The sequence below is a fragment of the Pantherophis guttatus genome, chromosome 2, assembly GCF_059756535.1.
Source record: "Pantherophis guttatus breed Tessera chromosome 2, ASM5975653v1, whole genome shotgun sequence".
Taxonomy (NCBI): Eukaryota; Metazoa; Chordata; class Lepidosauria; order Squamata; family Colubridae; genus Pantherophis; species Pantherophis guttatus.
The window spans coordinates 76,927,216-76,948,173 of record NC_142064.1 but is presented as its reverse complement, the minus strand read 5'-3'; the positions used below and the strand labels follow the sequence as shown (position 1 = coordinate 76,948,173).

Below are 20,958 nucleotides of genomic sequence, written 5' to 3'. Positions count from 1 at the left end.
GGCATTTGTGAAGATGAAATAATATAGGAAAAATACTTAACCAAACTCATTTGCAGAAAATATGTGCCTGCCACATTTTAATTTTGGCGTTGAACTCATTTCTCATCTTTTAACCTGATTGTAATTTTTAACCTTTTGCCCAGATAAAGGTACATTTGAGAGTAGGAATTCTTTCCCACAGTGGATTGCCAAAAATATTATTTTGAAGAATGGGAAAATACCTCCGCCTGGAATGTTGGAAAAGAAATTTAATAAAAACAAATAATAAACTAACTTAGATTTAATTTCTTTTACATCTGATATTTCTTTACATCTGATATGATATTATCATGTGAAAATTCCAAATATCAAAATAAGGACATTTGTTCTGCTCTTAAACTGTTTTCCATAGAATTGTTGCAATTTTTTTCCAGATGCAAAGCTAGACTTCTGACAATTTGGAGGAAAGTTATCTATTTAGTGCCAGAAGATTAAAAGAAGATGTCCAAGGAGTTTTTCAGCTTTAGAAGTAAATATTTTTTTTAGCCTTCACATCCTTTTGTTACCCAATTCATCTACTCTTTAGGATTTCAGATCTAGAACTAATAACAAAATTTAGGCTATTGAGATCTAAGGACAGCAGTTTGCAAATTACAATTTGGAATAACTATCATGTCTCAGCTAGGATAGAGGACTTGCATTCTCTATAAAAGAGAGAGTTTCTCCTTTGAAATTTGCTGCTAAATCAAGAAATAAAATATCAGGGACAACTACAGGGGAGCAATTGACTGAACTGTTGAATGTCTGGAAGGAAGTGGTGGAGCTGGGGTGGAGAAAGCCTATGCATGGGAAGGATGTATGGCTGGAATAAGGGAGGGAAACTGCAGGAAGGAACAGGAAGGGCCCAAGACTTTTTGCCAAAAAATAATTGCTCAGTATGAATATTTGTAGGCATCTTTAGAACATCCTTATCACGAAGCTTTTGTATTCTGGACATTTTCAAGCCAGCAGCTGTCTGGCAGGCAGCTTTGCCAGCGAGACTTTTAATGTGGATGTTTCTTACAAAGAAAATACAGGCTGACCAGAAAGACTGGAATTTCAGCTTCCCCCTCCTCATTTCCTTGGATTTCTTCTCTCCCCCCCTCCTGCTGCAACTCTTTTAAACAAGACATTATTGGGTCAGTGCCTCATTTTACCCTTCCCAAGCTAGTGGCTTCTTTGGCTAGAGCAAGAAAAGGACACAGTTACCTGTAAGTACTATTTTTTTTTTGTTCTTTCTCTTTCTGATTCAGTTGCTTTGTTTAATAACTGAGTGGTGCAATGTCATATTTCCAGAATAACACAATGTCTTGTAAATGCTCAAGTTTCAGAGAATGGAAGTCTTCTTAAACCATATGCACGAGAACAGTTTTTGGGATGAAAGTAAAAATCTAATGGTGACTGGGGAAAACAATATTGTAACAAAATGCCATTAAAGAAAGTTGTGGCATCAATTCTCTTGCCTTGGTAGTTTATGTTGTATAATGAAACTCTAGACACAACATGTCTTAACTACCTACAATCTCGTCCTGACTGCCTCATTCTGCTTTTATAAAACTTGGAAAAAAGAAGATTGTGTCTTTTCCCACTGTTCTCAGCCTGGGAGAAACTGAGAAACATATTTTACACAATATGTTTAACCTGCTGAGCAGTGCAGTATCTCACGCTTTTTATTAAACAAGATTGCAAATCTTTTAGAGCCTTGCAGTATGTTTACTAGGAACTTGTAGTATATTTACTAGGAACAGTTGAACTTCCTAAGCAATTTAACATACTTCAAATGACAGGACAAATTTTGAATCCCAATCAAAAATATTTTTTGCAATTTTTAAAATATTATAATAAAAGAAAGATTCAGTAACGACTGGCAAAGAAATAGAATACATCTCATTGAATTGATTGGCTTGTACAATTAGCGGAAGGTTATAAAAGAAAAATAAATGGGGATTATAAATTGAATAAATAAATAAATAAAATTATGTTATATTTTTAAGATGCCAGCTAAATCCAAGGTTTTAAGAAATAGCTTCCTGCTCATTATTGAAATGAGCATGGTCTACAATCCAGCACACATGCTGCTTAATATATTAATGATTTTAATGAGATTTAGGTTGCAATCTTAAATTCACTGATTAAAGAATAAATCTCATCAAACTCAGCAGGGGTCTGCCTTTTAACTTGCTTAGAAATGAATTGCCCAATATCCCAATTGCAAAAGATTTTCCCCCTGGATTGTAAAAATTCCTTTGTCTGTCTGAAGACCATTTTCATCTATCATGCTGTTAAGTTTTTATTCTTTATTTTCCAACATATGTTTTCTTTTGTTCTGAAAGGATTTTTTAAAACCTAGAAAGTTATAATATTTCCTTGGTATATTTAGTCAGCAATGAGATACATCTTGTAGAATTCATCTGTAAGACCTGGAGACTTCTGCTTAATCCATTTTTCTCTGTAAAGTATTAAATAGCTTTCAGATTTGTGGTTCTGTTTTTAATGTCCTCCTACACTCATAAAGAACCCAGTAAGTAAAGAAGAAGTTGTAAGATCAAGTTGCTTTTGTCTTTGGGGAAGACATTTGGAAATAATACTCAGTGTTCAGAATTCTTACAGAAGGAAAATAGTGATAAAACATTTTGAGAGTGTGATTTGCATTTTCTTCTGGTGAGTCATTAAATTAGTTTCATCTCTGCAAATTTATCTGCTTTTCCAACAGTCAGTAATTTTAAATCTTGATGTGAGGAGGGTTAGTTTCTTCTACATACCTCTTTGAATGTTAAAAGGAAAAAAATTCTACCTCCAACAGAGAAGTGAAATATGCATAGTTTTGCAGTTGCACTACCATAGTGACAGGGTTAAAAAGAAAGTTGCTACTTGCTGCCCTGATATGAAACACGTTCATTGGAATCAAGCACCACATTTTTGCTTAAGTAAATAAACTTTTAAACAAGAAGGGTAACAAAGTGAATATGTAGCTCCCTGGTGTCTCTGGAAGATTTAAAAAAAAAATAAGAAAAAAGAAAAAGGACAAAGAAAAGGAGCATAAGCCAAAATTTTGGTTCCAGGTCTATTTATGCTATTCCCACCCGCAATTATATCCTTGGTTCTAGGAATTTGTGGGGAGCAGAGGGTAAGTGGCGGAAGTGATGAATTCTGCATTGTGATCTTGTGATACAAAACTGCTCAAAAACTGCAAATGGCTACTAGAAGTTTGCATCATAATGTCATGATCAGTGGTGGGTTGCTCCCGGTTTAGTCCGGTTCTTGCGAAACGGTAGTAACTGCGGTGGGAAGCTCTGCCCACCTGACTGGACATCATCATGAATGATCTGCGCATGTGCAGAAGTGTGCACGCATACTCCCGTTGCGAACCGGTAGTGGAGGTAAGTAGAACGCACCCCTGGTCATGATGCATATTTCATCATTTTGCCACACTTCTAGCTAGGAATGGATACCTCAGGTGGGTGTGCTTGGAGTTCCCTGAGTTTCAAGGATTTGGTTTTCAGCCCGGATATCTAAGTTCAAGTAAAACTATTGACCGGAGAGGTTTTATTTTCTCTATATGTAATGGTCTGTGAGAATAACCTTGGGAGACAGGAGAAGGATCCACAGCTAGACACTGGTCAGACAAAAGATATCTCAGCCCAAGGAATGAAGATAAGGAAGGCATCTCAGAAGGGACCTTCCCTAGTTCTCTAGGAAGTAAAGGCAAGGGAGGGGGCGAAGTGCTTTCAGACTTGCAAGATTCTGTTACTTGTAACCTTACAATAAATTTAGCATTAATACTCATGGTTTTGATTTCCTGACTATCTCAGAAAGCTGACACTAAGGTAAAGAGGCATGGTAAAACAAATCTAACAGCTGGCTGTTAGAAATTCTCTTTTCACTTCCTATTAAATCCAATTTTAAGCTTTTATTCTTGACAATAGGCACGTCTGCAAAGATTTGACAAGGAAGGGAGACTTCCAATGTTGTTTTTTTTTAAACTCCTTAATAAATTGTTTTGCCTAGATTACAATAGTTATAGTCCTGCCTGTGGCAGACTTTCAAAGGCTTCAGAAAAATTGGCTGAGAAGGTGTATTGTCAGCTGTGTTTCTTTTGATTTTTAGATAAACATTCCCTGCTAAATACAGGTAAGATAAGAGGATTGGTGTTTTTTTTAAAGAGCATCTTGTATTTCAAAGAAAGCAAAACAACCTTTACCAAATGCTTTGGAAGGCATCTTGTTACTATTTTTGTTCTTTTACAGTTCATGTTATATTGTTGCGCTAAAGTTGTCTTTCTTAAAGTGGTCTGCCTCAATTACCTATCCCCAAAGAAAAATACCTGCAGGCAAAATTCAACTCTGTACAGGCTCATCCCTACCTCTTCATCATCCACTTCTTCAGCTGGCAGATCTGAGGAGATTTGTGCTTAGATTTCCCTTAATCACAAATCCAATCCTCTGTGCAATCTGGGGTCCCAACTAGACAATTCAGGGTGGGAAGTATATGTGTGTTTGAACCAGAGGTGGGTTTCAGCAGGTTCTGACCAGTTCTGGAGAACCGGTAGCGGAAATTTTGAGTAGTTCGGAGAACCGGTAGTAAAAATTCTGACTGGCCCTGCCTCTATCTATTCTCTGTCTCCCAAGTCCCAGCTGATCGGGAGGAAATGGGAATTTTGCAGTAATCTTCTGGAATGGGGTGGGAATGGAGATTTTACAATATCCTTCCCCTGCCAGGCCCACCAAGCCACGCCACGGAACCAGTAGTAAAAAAATTTGAAACCCACCACTGGTTTGAACCATTGCTCAATCTTTGGTCTTACAAGCAATCTAGCTCTTGCTTGACCTACTTCAATTCCTCATTAAATGAAAACCTGAACAGGCCCAAGAGCTTTCCTTGTAGGCAGGGACTACTGTGACAAACATACAAATCTCTTTTTCTTGAATGCTGAATGCTTAACTTACGGCACTGGGAAAAGAATTGGGGCGTGGAATAGAATGGGAGGCAGAGACTCCAATGCCCCTCCATACCTCTAGCCTGGTAGATGGGCAACTCAACAGGTAGCTCAACTCTTGTTCAAAGCAACTGACTATATATGCCCTGGTGTAGGTTAACCTGATGTGGGTTAAAAAGACAATCCCCACCATAGATTAAAGAGGGTGATTAATGTTTGGAAATGATGCTCTATGGTTGGAGAAACGAAGTCAGGGAAATCATCCAATCACTTTCCTTAATTTGTCCTGCACCAAATCTGAAAAAACATCACCACTTGATGCTCTTCTTCCTGAGGCATAATACAGTTTGGGAATCAAATCAATGCAATTTATGATAGAATACATTTCTGCTGACTCAAAGATTAGATTATGGGTTGGATTAGGGACTTTTAAATTCTATAGATATCAGTAATATCAAAGGAGCATTTTTCATAAATAGCAAAATTTTGTCAATAGTGAATATCCCTTGTGCCCTTCAACCAAGTGAAAAGTATTTCATGAACTGCATCAAATAAAACTCAGATTGTATTTGTGCATTGGACTATACATATCTCTGAGTCTTTGCAGGGAAATGGTGATGAACTGACACGATTGCTTTATTATTTTTATATCTTCACTTTCTGTGGCACTTTGAAATGTAAAACATATAGATCCTTGCTCTGCAACGCTTGTACTGAAATCAGTTGACTGAAAACTGTGAGGGATAGGATAGTGATATTATGTTTATTGGTCAAAAAGCACCTTGTAACTCTTTCATTTTTCTTTTCAATTTTTTTAAAAAGAAAATTTCCAAAAAAGCAATGAGACAAAATGGGATGGTATTACTTCAAAATTCCAGATTGTACGGTAACAATCTTCAAGGCTGGAACTAGTTACACAATTAACAATTATGTTCAGGCAACAGTTAGTCATTAGATATTAGCCTTTTTGATTGACTGGTTTTGTGCCATCAAGTTATTTTCAACTCTGGATGACTACATATGTTTGTGTCCATGATGATCCATTTCTATCCTGGTTTTTTCAGATCTTCCAACAATGTCATCATCATCACTGTAAAGCTAAGTCCATTTAGCCTTCTTCTCTTTCCTTCCATCTTTCCCAGCATTAGTGCCTTCTCTGGAGAGCTAGGTCTTTGTATAATGGTTCAAAGTAGGATAAATCAATCCTAGCCATTTGTGCCTCACATGAAAACTCTGATCTGTTTTCTTGGCTGTTTAGAGTATTCTCTGGACTTCAAATGTGTCAATATTCTTCCTATCTAGATATATTGACTTTGTTATTAGATAGATATTAAAGTGTGTCAAAGTCATTTTATTCTGCTGGAATTTTAAGATGCACACAGCTTGTAGGAGGACCAGCTGCAAACATGCTTTCTTTCTCTCTCTGTGGCACTCACCCTACCAAAAAATTGTTTCAACGGGCAGAACACCTGCACCAAATCATGGCTGAGAAGATAGCTATTTTCTTAAAGAAAAATGAAATATGCATTTTTGTGAGGAAATAATAAAGCATCTTTTAGCTTCACTAGGTATAAAAAGTTAGAATTCTTATTTATTTTCTTATGGTTGCCAACAAAAATATTTTATTTCTTTGACTCTCCCCCCAAAAGCATAAGAAAGCTTATTTCCCTAAAATCATATTTTCTATGCAGAACTGCTCATGTGGCATTATAACAGATGATTATAAATCACCTCATGAAACTGAACACAAAATTTAAGTAATGCCCAGTTGCCAATTCATGGTTTTATAAGATGCTATGTGGAGTTTGTTTTTTTTCTTGCAATGAAAAAGGACTCTGTTTTAACTGAATATAAAACATCTGTGTGCCATCAGAGTATTTTGGCTCCTCATCATTATATAATTAAAAGATATCCCAAGGCTTCTGAAAAGGATCTACCTCAATTATCAAATCTTTTTTAAAAGCCTTGGGCTGTCTTTTAATTATATAATGATGAAATTCATGAAAAATACACTACTTATTTTTGCTACAGACTTAAAGATAAATCCATTTCCCATCCTTGGTTCAATACACAAAATATATTTCTTGAAAATATTAATTCAAAATTGATTTACATATCCAAATTCACTACTTCTGGACAGGAAAGGCCTAAATATGAGAGTCAGTTGCCACAGATAAATATAATAAATCAATATCATGATTGTTTTCTGCATTAGTTTTATACATTTTTAATAATTTGGGATAGACAGTGCCTTACTCCTGTGGTTATCGTGGGGAGACAATTGCTCCATCCACCTGTAAAAGAGTGATGCCTATAAAAGCTATAAAACCCATCACTTGATGACTACCTATTGACATATCTTTTCACCTCTGTAATGGCAAACAACTGGGTGAATGACAGACATCATTAAATGCTTTCATATGTTTTGTAGTGAGACAGGAGTCTGTAGGAAACATCAAGATGGCAACCACACTGCTTTGTGATCAAAGCTCTGCCTGTTTTTTATATACGGTACATTTGGTGTAAGGTACATTAAAAAACAAACAAATGGAGTTTCAATCACACCGTTGTGGCCCCCATCTTGACTCCCCCCCTACTGTAAGGCCTTTCTCATTGGATGGGTTGACATTGGTTAGGCTTAGGAAGCGTTCACTGCAATTCATTCATTCATTCATTCATTCATTCATTCATTCATTCATCTTATATAGCTAGCAGGACATGAGGTACATAAGATACAAAAGTTGGCATAACTTTTGTATCTCATGTACCTTATATAAGTACGACACAGGCATTTTCTATAGAGCTAAGGTTCTATGTTTGGTGGCAAACCTTAAATTAATTAAAACACTGCTCCAGCCCATCATCTAGATTACTATTTCTCAAACTTGGCAACTTGAAGATGTGTGGACTTCAACTCCCAGAATTCTCCAACCAGCCTTCCTGGCTGGGAAATTCTGGGAGTTGAAGTCCACACTTCTTCAGGTTGCCAAGGTTGAGAAACACTGAATATAAAACAAGCAGAGATATGCTAGAAGTATTTGCTGTGCTCCTCTAAAACTCTACTCTAAATCATTATACTAGAAAAAGGTTGTTTCTTAAAATGGTATGAAATGAAAGACAGGGGTCAGAGAGCTTTCATATTTTTATTTGTTTATTTAACAATTAAATTTTATTAAATTTATATGTTGCCCATCTCACCGATAAGGCGATTCTGGGTTGCTTACAAATGATAAAAAAGATAAATTTAGAAACCGTTATAAGAAGTTATATAAGAGCTAAGACTAAGGGAATGGATCACATGAGGGTGATATGTTCTTATCCCATCAACCATCTCCAGCAAGGAGCATGCTATCAGACTCTCAAGTCACCTGGCAAAAACAGGTTTTTGGGCTCCTCTGGAAGGCCAGGAGGATGGGATCAGATCTCATGTTGGATGAGGCTCTTCTCCTCAGCTCTGCCAGTCAGAATTCCATAGCAGATGGAGTTTGAAGTAAGCCCCCTCCACTGGAGGTGATGGGGCAGGCTAGGCCCATTGGGGCGATACAGCTCTTCAGATACCCTGGACCCATGCCATAAAGAGCTTTAAATATTATTATATTCTATATCATATCATAAGTACTTTCCAGGTACTGTATGTCCTTGCATAATTTTTATTTGTATGTTGACTTGTATCTCAGTTGTTTCTATACTGATTATGAAAGCTTTCCACAGATTTCTGAAGATATGTGATCTCACAGACATGACCAAATTTAATCAGCATTCAATGATGAAAAGTTTTACTGATCATCATGCTACTCTTTAAACATATTGAAGTATTCCTGGAGTTTATCATCTGCCTGTCCGTCCGCCCATCCATGCTGAGATTTAATAAATAACAGGTATAACATTAAAATAATCTTGGCATTACATTGAAAAGTTGATTCAAAAGATTAAAGGAGAAAGGAGTATTAGGTAGGTTCACCACATTGAATTATAAAAATAATAAAGGTTCTACTGTATATAAATAAAACAATATTTAACACTTTCAGAAAATACTCATCCCATTATGTGTGCATTTGTTTCTCTTTCCATCTAGATTTTGGAAAAATATGTTCACCATTCTGACGGTTGGAATTGATCCATATATTTATTAACCTGAGGATACTTTCAAAGATCTCCTGGTTTTGTTATGCAGGACATATCCTTAATAAAAAAACATACCAGACGGTGTAACCTGGAACCATTGACTAAGTGTTAAAGTTTTTGTGTTGTTTAGTTTTTGGAAAGGATTAAGAAAACATCTCATTGCACGAGGTGCTTTTTCTTTGGAAACACGATGAAAAACATTTGGGTTCTGTTGCTCTTTGCACTGAATCTGAAAACCACCTGTTCCACCTTTGTCAGCATCAACCAGGGACTAAAAGTGATGAGAGGTCAATCTGTCTTCCTGTCACCAAATGAGTTGCAGTTTTCCATCCCCAGAGAGAAGGATACATGTAAAATAGAAGTGGTAATGAATGAGCCAATCTCCCAGAGAGTTGGGAAGATGACTCCACAGGTACGTGGATTTCAACTGTAATTGTGTAGCAATTATTTGATGAGATGAAGTTATTTAAAGCTGCTGTTATCTGACAAGGTGGAGTGCTGAGCTCTATCTGAGTTTCTGTTTGGGAACAATATTTTATGGCTAATGAAAAGTGCATAAAAACTTGAGAATGATAGCCATCCAGTAAAACAACTATTAATCTAAAAAGACGTTCTACTTACATAATAGAATGTATGGATGATCTTGGGGAACAAGAGGAAGAGATGTTGCCTAGGAAATGATGAGATAAGTTTCAAGCTCTAGAGATGTCCAATATGATCTTTGGGCATTCCAGATATAACACCATCCAATTTCATGTATGGATCCAACATGAGATTGAGACAAAGCAGAAATTCCTTCTCCTGTCACCTAACATGGGAAAAATACAAATGCATGTTACATTTATCCCTATGAGAGGACATTTTCAGGAATGGGAGAATATTATGAAGAGTTATTGCCACTTTAATACAAATCAGTGTGGGGTTTGGGGGAGACAGTCTGATGGTATTTGCAGTCACTCAGGTTTGGGGGCAGATGTATTGATCATTGAATCAAATTTTCATTCTCTCTCCCTCCCTCCCTCCCTCTCCTTCACCCCACCTCCGGCACTTTTTTTTTTAATTTGATTTATATGCCGCCCTTCTCCAGAGACTCAGGGCAGCTTACAATGTGCTCAGCACTTTATAGTAAAAGAAGGTTGGGATTTGGGGAGGAAGGTTGTGGAGATCTCAACACCTCGATTGCATACAAAAGCTCCATGGAATTCAGAACTGAGACTAAATTCAGAGCTATCTGAATTCTATGATGTCACTTCCATCACTTCCAAATTAAACTGTTTTGCAAACTTTAGAAAGAGTCCCACGTTTATTCAAATGCTCTTCTCAGAACACCAATGGAGGGAAGGAAAAGGATTTTCAGGGGACCGCATGCTATTAAAACAAACAAATTGTACAAGGGTTATACAGGAAAGCAAACACACTGGGCCACAGTGCTATAAATTTAAATCACATGTGGCCTTTTGTGATCTTCCAGCATTTATTTCTTCTGTACTTACCACAAACACACAAACTGCTACATGCTCAAGATGCAAGCATAGTAAGTATTGAGTTGTACTCATTGTAATGTGACCCCTGAGCAACAATTCAAAAACTCTAGCATAGATCCAATGCGTTTTCTTAACAACTTACAATGAATTGCTTTGAGGAATTTAATTTGATTTAAACCAGAAGCATATCCCTTATTCACAAACTTCATGTTTAATAAATAATGGCACCTAGCAGGATGACATCCATTCACTTGCTTCCATATCCAATCCTGTCCATACAATCCTGTCCTGCTGTGAGTGGATCTATGTGCATATATGCATTGTTATCTGTTTTTATAGCTGATTGTTCATTATTGCACCTTGCTCATATCTATTGGACAAATTTGATGTGTGTGTGTGTGTGTGTGTGTGTGAAACTTCTTAATCGCCCATCTCCCTCATAGAGTTGCTCCATCTAGCAGCTGTCGCTATATAAAGAGGCATTATTGTAGTTCTCAATGAGTCATCCAGATTATTGTTTGTTGCATGTTTGACATGGTTAAAAAAATACATGGACCATGCGCTGAATTGAAAAGGAAAAATACATATTTGGGGAATCATCATGTGCTCTTATTTACATTTGCCTAGCTATTGCCATTGTTAAGGTCACACTTTCCTTACCGAGAAGTCTGTGTCTGAATACAGGTAGTCCTTGACTTACAATCATGTGTTTAGTGACTGTTTGAAGTTACAATGGCACTGAAAAAAAACAAACAACCATTGCAGCATTCCCATGGTCACATGATCAAAATTCAGATGTTTGGCAAGTGGCTCATATTTATGATGGTTGCAATGTCCCAGGGTTGTGTGATCGCCTTTTGTGACTTTCTGACAAGCAAAGTCAATGGGGCAGCCAGAGTCATTTAACAACTGTGTTATTAACAACAGCAATGATTCATTTAACAACTGTGGCAAGAAAACTCATAAAATGGGGCAAAAGTCACTTAGCAACTATTTCACTTAGCAACAGAAACTTTGGGCTCTATTGTGGTCGTAAGTCAAGGACTGCCGGTATGTATGTTTCAGTTATTTATATTTTGATTTTGAGATTTTAATTTTCCCAGGCCAACTCAAAAACATATCACAATGACAACATTTGTATATAACCATTAAAATCAAGCAATATCATATAATTACATTTATTTATATAAGAAAAAGTCTTACCCTAAAACCAGTTAATTTAAAAAAGAAGCCCTCTGACATGACATAATTTGAAGAAGAAAGGCCCCACTGGATCTCTTTGGGTATAATATTTTATAGCTGCACTGTCTTTCATGCTGTAATGCAAATAAATGTTACATTAAATATGAGTCCAGGATAAAACAGACTTCTCTCTCTCTCCCCCTCCCTCCCTCCCTCGCTCTCTTTTTCTCTGTGTCTGTGTCTGTGTGAGTGTGTGTGTAAGCAGACTTAGATATTAATACCTTTCCCACTAAGTTTTTGGAAGCAGATGTCAACCAGGAAAGTTAATATTTGTTTATCTCTAACATTCTAGTTGTCTTCATGTCACATGGGATTGCATGTAAAGCAAGATTTATAAGTTTGACAGACAAATCTTTTTTAAATAGAAAATCCTATGGCAGTGATGGCTAACCTTTTTGCCGTCGAGTGCCAAAAACGGGGGGAGCGTGGGGGGATCACGTGCACGCGTGCCCACACCCATAATTCAATGCTCCCCCCGTGCATGCGCATGTGACCCCTCCCGCGTGACCCCCATTTTTGACACGTGATGGCACAGTGGGACCGGAAGGCCCATTTTTCGCCCCCCTCAGGCTTCAGAGGCTTTCTTGGAGTCCGGGGAGGGTGAAAATGGCCTTCACCCCCACCCCCGGAGGCTCTCCGGAGGCCGGAAACAGGCTGTTTCCTGACTTCCTGTGGGCCTGAGGGCCTGAAAATCAGCTGGCTGGCGTGCACAGCTGAGCTAGGGCAACGCTCAGGTGCCCATTGATATGGCTCCGCGTGCCACCTATGGCATGCGTGCCATAGGTTCGCCATCACGGTCCTATGGGGTTCTTGTTTTAGAAAGAAGCTCTTAACGATAGTATTCTTGAAGCAAGGCTAGCACCACAGTTTAATGGAGGTCAACTGGTTTCCTACCTTTAATTGGCCTGTTGCCCTCACCAACAAACTCCTCTTCTATGGCACCCAAATTCTGTTCCTGCCCACTGATTCATCATTCACCAATCAGGTCTTGTCCTATGACTTCCTGCCAAGTGGCAATGCTTATCAACACCAACAATGCTGGCTGCTGTTATACATGGTCTTAGATAAAGCCAAAGTAGCACTTGGTTTTTGAATGTACTAAACACTGACTATTTTGGTAAGGTGACCAGATTTTAACATTGGTAAAGAGGGACATTGTGGGTGTGGCTTATTTTGTGGGCGTGGCTAGCTGGTCATGTGACTGGGTGGGCATGGCTAGCTGGTCATGTGACCGGGTGGCCATGGCTATGTGTATAGGGTAAGGTGAACAGATTTTAACATTGGTTAAGAAGGACACCATTGTGGGCGTGGCTTATTGTGTGGGCGTGGCTTGGAGGCCGTGTGACTGGGTGGGTGTGGCTAGCTGGTCATGTGACCGGGTGGCCATGGCTATGTGTATAGGGACTACTCAGAGGGGTGAAAAGTCATTTCTGACAGGTCCTCACACTTTTGACTGGTCCTCACACTTATGACCATCCTCACATTTATGCCCGTGCAGCATTCTTAACAACCATGTCACTCATTTCACAACTGCTTCTCTTCACCATGGTGACAAGATAGGGCAAAAATGAAAAATGTGAGGACAGTCATAAGTTCGAGGACTGGTCAAAAGTGTGAGGACCAGTCAAAAATAACTTTTTCAGCCCTCCGAGTAGTCCATATGCACAAAAGGACTAACCAGAGGGCTGAAAAAAGTCATTTCTGACAGGTCCTCGCACTTTTGACTGGTCCTCACACTTATGACCATCCTCACATTTATGCCCATGCAGCATTCTTAACAACCATGTCACTCATTTCACAACTGCTTCTCTTCACCATGATGACAAGATAGGGCAAAAATGTAAAATGTGAGGACAGTCATAAGTTCGAGGACTGGTCAAAAGTGTGAGGACCAGTCAAAAATAACTTTTTCAGCCCTCTGAGTAGTCCATATGCATTAAAGGATACAGCAATAGAGAGGGATGAAGGAATGGAAATTAGAGTAGGAGTGAGGGTAAGAGAGGGAGGAAGAGAGGAGGAGAAGGAGAAAGGAAGAGGAAGTAGGGAGGAGAAAAAGAGGGTGGGGGGAAGAGAAAGTAAGAAGGAAAGAAAAGAGAGAGGTGGTAGGTTTGAGGAGAAAGATTGCTGTACAATAAAAAAGATGAAAGGGAAGAAAGCCAACCCCAAGCAAATATAAAGATATTAAGATAAAGAATGAATTGTTAAACTTTAAAGAATAAAAGAGAACAAATATGAATAAATAGCAATAATTAGAAACACATATACAAACATACAATGTATTTTCTTTGAACAGAATATTTGGCTGGTTCACAAATTTAAACAGCGTTTAGTCATTTCAATTAAATTTACAATTTCTATATTTCCTTTTTGCCATATTTATTCCTCATCTATTTTTAAAAAAAAACAATATTACCCTTCATCCTCATCTCTAATCTTAATCAAATTCAATTTTTCCCTTCTATTCTATATTATACCCCTTCCCATTGTCATCTATTTTTATATCCATCCTCACATTGGTTAATTATGTAATACAGTTGTTTAATACAAATTCAACATTTTAATATAAATCAATTAGTTATAAAACTATCTTTTTTGTATATTAATCAATATGAACATGAATATTCCAATTATTTCCATGCAATCCAATTTCTTACAAATCAATTAATTATATTTACCAATAATAATAAACCAAATAATTTCCCCCATATATTCCTCTGAACCACAACTTAACCATTTCTGCTTTCAAGACAATATACAATTAATAGTATCTCAATTATTACAATTCCCTAGTTAAATACAGCTTTTTTTTTCTTTTGTGTTTTAAAATCTTGAACTCTCCTCCTAAATTTCCCATTGTTTGCAGTTTTTCACCTACCTTTTTTGGGGAGGAAAAATAAAAATAAAAATAAATCTCTCTCTGCCTCATTTTGTCACGTTGCACCAAAGATCCTGGTTTCGGTTTCGTTTCTGCAGCTTAGCTAGGGGGAAAAAAAACTGCTTCAGGAACTCTTTACACTGATTGCCTGTAGGGCGGCCCTTTGAAGCCCTGGCAAGAGTTTACACAGGTTTTTTTTTCCCTCTAGCCATCAGCTGGGGCTCAAGAGGCAGCGGGACTCAAGAGGCAGAATGAAAAATCGGGACTTTTTTGAAACGCCGCGGGATGCGGGACAAATTGCTAAAAATCGGGACTGTCCCGCCAAAAGCGGGACGTCTGGTCACCTTATATTTTGGATGACCTCCAATAATATTGAATGAATGTGATTCAACGAGAATTGAAACTGAACACATCTGGTGGGCATCAGGCCGGTGAAGGCAATGCTAGAAATTGTTATTTTAACCAGCAAAAGCTTCATTGTAGAAGAGCCTTTCCTATGATCTCGCTTCTGTCATTAAAGTGAGTAATGTGCTAGGGATTTAATTACATATTGTAATTGAAAAGTAGTTGAAGTGGAAATAAAAGCACAGGCAGACATTAATTAAGAAAAGATTTAGCTCTCCTTTGTTTTACTTGTTAAATATATAGACAATTATGGATGCCTGTTTGTATAAAAGGAAAACATATTAGGTAGCATAAAACAGATGTTTCTTTTTAACAAAGCAGATTGCGTCTATTTTATAATTGCTGTCTGTTTTGGGTAACAGTCCTGTTGAGAAGAAAGCTTTCATTATTTATCTCCCTTGTTATCAATTAAGAGGAAGAAGCAATGATGTCTTATGGAAAAGAATATAATTTATGAATATCATGACTATTATTCTCTGATGGATAAGCAAAAGCTGTACAGATGTATCTTTTTGCATTAGAAGAGACTGCATTCTCAAAGCTAGGAGTGGTTTGAAACAGGAGGCTTTAATTGCCTTTAATCTTTTCCCATCTATCTAAAATCATTTTCACACACCAGCTTCTAATATGCTTTTTTAAAAAAACCTAAAACTAATGTATGCTTATACTGAGTGAGGTGCACATCTGGTTTCTTTCAATTATTTCCTGCATTAGCTTGAGGGCACATATCTATTTCTGAGTGTCACACATAGGGGGAAAGGCATTGTTAATGGCTGGTTCTACCATTGAGCAGGATAAAGTTTGTTTTGTTGGAGGAAAAATTTTGGAGCACCTTTAATTGGTAGTAAAGAAGAGTTCAGTTTTAATTTTGATTAGGAACTTCAGGGTTTTTTTTTCTTAGGCACAAAAAGTTTTGAGAGTCATACTTGTATGTGTGTGTGTGTATAATATATTATACAATTGGTCCCAAAATTTTTATTGCTAAGCGAAACATTTGTTAAGTGAACTTTCCCCTATTTTATGCCTTTTGTGCCACAGTTGTTAAGTGAATCCCTGCAGTTGTTAAATATTGTAACATGGTTGTTAAGTGAATCTGGCTTCTGAATTGACTTTGCTTGTAAGAAGGTCAGAAAAGGTGATCACATGACCCTGGGGCACTGCAACCGTCATAAATATGAGTCAGTTTGCTAAGTGTCTGAATTTTGATCACATGACCATGGGGATAATGCAATGGTCGTAAGTGTGAAAAATGGTCATAAGTCACCTTTTTCAGTGCCATTGTAACTTTGAACTGTTACTAAATGAACTGTTGTAAATCGAGGACTACCTGTAGTTTATAACAGGGGTCTCCAACTTGGCAACTTTAAGCCTAGCGAACTTCAACTCCCAGAATTTGCTGGCTGGGGAATTCTGGGAGTTGAAGTCCTCCAGGCTTAAAGTTGCCAAAGTTGGAGACCCCTGGTTTATAAAAGCTTAGAGAAAATATTTTGGGGACTCAAAGGCTTACCCTAGATTTTCTCAACCTTCATTTTGTTTTTTCTCCCTCATCATTGTCAAGATGACTACTTTTATTTTTTCTAGTGTAAGAGAGGAATTCGTTTATCAACCTTCAGTTGTTTTGTGACTTTGCTGGCATTTGGGAGTCCCGAATTTGAATGAGTGAAATTCTTTTTCTCCACCATCCACATAATTAGCAGAGACTTTCAGAGCATTTTTGAAACACAAGATATGATGGCATAAAAAGCAAGTCACCTAAAATCTTTGTAATTAATCAAAATAAATTAAACATTAAAATAAAAACATGGAGGAGGCGGCAAATCTGTTACTACTATAATACCCCCATAAGCAAAAGGAAAAATGTTCAACAAATAAAAAATATCTTTAGCATAAAGACCATGCAGCAGTAAGTGAATTTTATATGTAAAATGTTGGCTTCAGTAATTATGTTATTTCTCAAGTATCCATGTTTTTGGAGGACTCAAAGTTCACCCCTTTAAGATTACTCTTTTGGGAGGAGCTGCCTTCAAGTCAGTTTTGACTGCTGTTGCTACAGTATTCTTAGCAAGATTTTGGAAGGGGTTTGCCATTTACCTGCTTCCTAAGGCCGAGAGAAAGTGACTGGCCAAATGTCAGCCAGCTGGCTCTGTAGCTAAGATGGGACTAGAATTCATAGTCACTGAGTTATGGTTCTCTACTATGACATAAGGAATGATAACTTATGTTCTTCAAGATATTTATAAATTATAAAGGGGACAAACAGTTACTTCAAAAATGTTCACAGATTCAGTGGGAGTCACACTCACTTTTCTTCCTCACAGTTTAAAATATGTGTCTTTCGCCTCTAACATGGAACTTACTAGAGAATTGATGGATTTTCCTAAAACATGAACAAGTGATTTTTAAAATATCTGATTTCAAATTAGATTGGGATAATCTGACCATGAAGGAGAAATAACTGAATTCAGCAGAAAATTTCTTCTGTGACAAAGCAAAAGCAGTAATCTACAGAGTCCTTCCACAATGATCAGTTACTGAAGTTTCAATTTTACAACTTTCTAAATAATACAATAAAATCAGTATTCATTTTTTAAAAAATTTAATTTATATGCCGCCCTTCTCCGGAGACTCAGGGCTGCTTACAATGCGTTAAGCAATAGCCTTCATACTTTTGTATATTTTTATACAAAGTCAGCTTATTGCCCCCACAATCTGGGTCCTCATTTTACCTACCTTAGAAAGGATGGAAGGCTGAGTCAACCTTGAGCCTGGTGAGATTTGAACTTGCAGTAATTGCAGGCAGCTGATGTTAATAACTGTTAATAACAGTGCTTTAGTCTGCCGCGCCACCAGGCTGTTTTTGTACTTCAATTACATTGTTAGGTTCCTATCTTTATCATGCATGATTTAAAGGTGAAAATCTCATCTACATTGTAATACATCCTTCTCAAGATATGAATGCATAATGATAAACGAGAAATGTCTATAATACCATGTTCCTTCTTTAAACATATTCTTTATGTAACAGGTGTTTGACTGCCATTTTCTTCCCAATGAAGCCAAGTACACTCACAACGGATGCCCAATTCTTAATGAAGACTTTGTCATGCTAAGGCTATATAGGTAAGCAACACCTGAGTAGCATATGATTCAAAGGTATATGAAATATATATCTATCCTTTTGTAGAGTTAATAAAAAAAATAATATTGTTCATAAGAAATCTATTTTTCCCTCTACATTCCAAAAAAGACCAAATCTAGGTTTTTCATTTAATTTATTTTCATAATTTGGTCAACATTTTAGTTGGCTGTTGTCACTATTGAGCAATCATTAGTTGTGGTACATGTCACCTTTTCTACAGGTATTTTACTATTGCTTCCTGAATTCTGATTGCATGGTTTCCTTACCCTTTGCAGATTTACAGAAACCGAAACTTTCACAGAAACAATCACTCTTCTTGTAAAGATACTTGAACCAGATTGTAATATTATCAAGATGCGCTCCAGTGCTTTGGAGGTCCCGGAATTTCATGGCCTGTCTAACATAATTAATAAGAACATAATCACTTTGGACTACAACAGGAAGATAAACTTGGAATGCACTATAAGCTTGAACTCTTTAGAGACATTTCTGCCAGCCCACGGGCAACTTGTTATTGGAGAAAACAAAGAAGAATTACCTAGAGGAGATCAGCCACAGAGTTCCTTCCATACAACCAGTATGTCCTGCTTTTAAAATATGTTGATTATTTCAATACTAACTGCATAGTATTGAGACCAACTTGGTTTATGCCTCTGCTTAATGCTTCCCTAGAAGCCACATTAAGTGCCAGATTGGGTCTTTGGAGGTCCTTTCCCTATAACAACCCTGTCACTGTAGTGCTCAAATTACCTTCACTGTTAGGAAAAGTACACCCTGTTTTTCATAGCAGCCTCCTAAAGCCCGTCAGTGGGGATAGAGCCAGCATGCAAATGGCTACATATGTTATATACATATGCATATACTCAGATACATATTTCTCATACACACACACACACACACACTTTATCCACCCTGCCATCCAGTCAAACCAAGTTTGTCTTTCAAACACAGAGCTCTTCACACATACACAGCAGTGGTGGGTTTCAATTTTTTTTACTACCAGTTCTGTGGATGTGGTTTGGTGGGCGTGACATGGCATGGCTTGGTGGGCGTGGCAGGGGAAGGATACTGTAAAATCTCCATTCCCTCCCCAATCCAGGGGAAGGTTACTGCAAAATCCCCATTTCCTCCCGATCACCTGGGACTTGGGATGCAGAGAATAGATGGGGGCGGGGCCAGTCAGAGGTATTTACCGATTCTCTGAACTACTCAAAATTTCCGCTACCGGTTCTCCAGAACTGGTCAGAACCTGCTGAAACCTGCCTCTCATACACAGCTACCAACAGTTTCTTTTCTTTTAGAAGTGAGAAAGGCTTTTTCTTTCTCTTCACCCAGCATTTCAGCACCCAATGAAATCTGGAACCATCATAGGCACTGCAATAGATCACACAACTGGATTTTTAGGGCTGTGAGCTGTTGATATCCACTTTCCGCTGTCCAAGGATAGTCCTTTCTTCAAAGCGGTCCTCCTTTAAAAGGACTATTCAGTTTAAGTCCACTCAGAGTGAAAGAACTGTAAGAGGAAAAAGTAATTTACTCATTGATAACATTTATTTTGATAATAGATTGAGAAGGTACGAAAGAGTTGTTTTTTAATTAAAATATCAAATGCCAGGTAATTTTAAAATATCCTGTCACCTAAATGTTAATGCTGTGAGCTTTAGGCCATCTTTTTTGGAGAGAGAGGTCCATTATTAAAGTTTTTACAAGTGAGCAGGCTATTCTAATATCATTTCTTTAATCAACCATTATATTAATTAGAGAGCATGCAGTTTATTCTCTTTTTAAAAGTAAAATTCCTTAGACCAAGTCTGTTTCTTTGCAGGAAGACTGTGAGAACCAAGGGGAATTAGGAAAAGCTAATATTCCTCTCCTAGCGACATCATTTAGATATATACTGACACACAAAAAAGTAGAATTTTTAGGACATGGGTTGAATAAGAATTTGAAAAACAAAGTGTTTAAGAAAGAATAAGATTACATACCCTCTCAATCTGTGTACTACCCAGATCAGGACTTTACTAGTTTACTTCAAACTCAGTATAAAGGGAGAGTTTATCTGCATATCACATAACATATGGTTTGAGTATGGTTTGGTCCATACTCCATAATTTTCCATAATTTAATAATTATGGAATAATAATATATTCCATAATTTAATAATTATGGAAACTACAAATGCTCAATGTACATGAAATGTGAATAGAAAATGGCTGTTTTTACCTTGTGACCAGCTTTGTTTTGCCAAAGTTTGTAGAAATTGGAAGAGTTCCATGAAAACTGCCCTGGAAGTGTGTCTGATAACAGTTGAGAGATATATCCCATGGATAAATGATAAATGAGAAAAGCTGGTGTTGTGATTTAGACCTGTATCCCTGAGCTCATAATGTAGTAATCCTGGATTCTGTTTCTCAGACCTATTTACACTTATTTTGAACCATAGGCTGGATTAAACTGTCTGATTAAGATTTGTGTTTCAGACCTGAAGACTGTTCAGAATATCAGAGTGAGCTGTGATGAGTTTCTTCTGATGGGACTTAGATACCAACATTTGGACCCTCCTTCACCTAATATTGATTACATTCCCATCAGGCTGGATCTCACTGATACCAGAAGCAAGATTTTGTATAAGGTAAATGTCTTGGATGAAAGGCCAAAATCAGTTCTGGTTTACCTGACTCTTAACATCAAATCCAAATGCAAAGGACTCCTTGTTGGTTCTGACTCTCACATT

At 37.4% G+C, this 20,958-nt stretch overlaps 1 protein-coding gene across 4 annotated transcripts in view; it reads left to right on the top strand.

Annotated features, from left to right (window-relative positions):
- Window positions 1–809: 809 nt before the first annotated feature.
- FREM1 (FRAS1 related extracellular matrix 1) overlaps window positions 810–20,958 on the top strand; it is an 88,780-nt gene continuing 68,631 nt past the window's right edge. For 3 of the 4 annotated variants that reach the window (XR_015732271.1, XR_004590029.3, XM_034410462.3), the window contains exons 1-6: window positions 910–1,229; window positions 8,666–8,832; window positions 9,030–9,491; window positions 18,111–18,205; window positions 18,500–18,801; window positions 20,705–20,856. Coding sequence is in view for 2 of the 4 variants with exons in the window: in XM_034410462.3 (XP_034266353.2) it covers window positions 9,270–9,491; window positions 18,111–18,205; window positions 18,500–18,801; window positions 20,705–20,856 (771 nt within the window). In the remaining 2 variants the exon portion in view is untranslated. Of the gene's footprint in view, window positions 1,230–8,665; window positions 8,833–9,029; window positions 9,492–18,110; window positions 18,206–18,499; window positions 18,802–20,704; window positions 20,857–20,958 lie in introns of all 4 variants that reach the window. The other variant, XM_034410463.3, reaches the window with a different exon arrangement.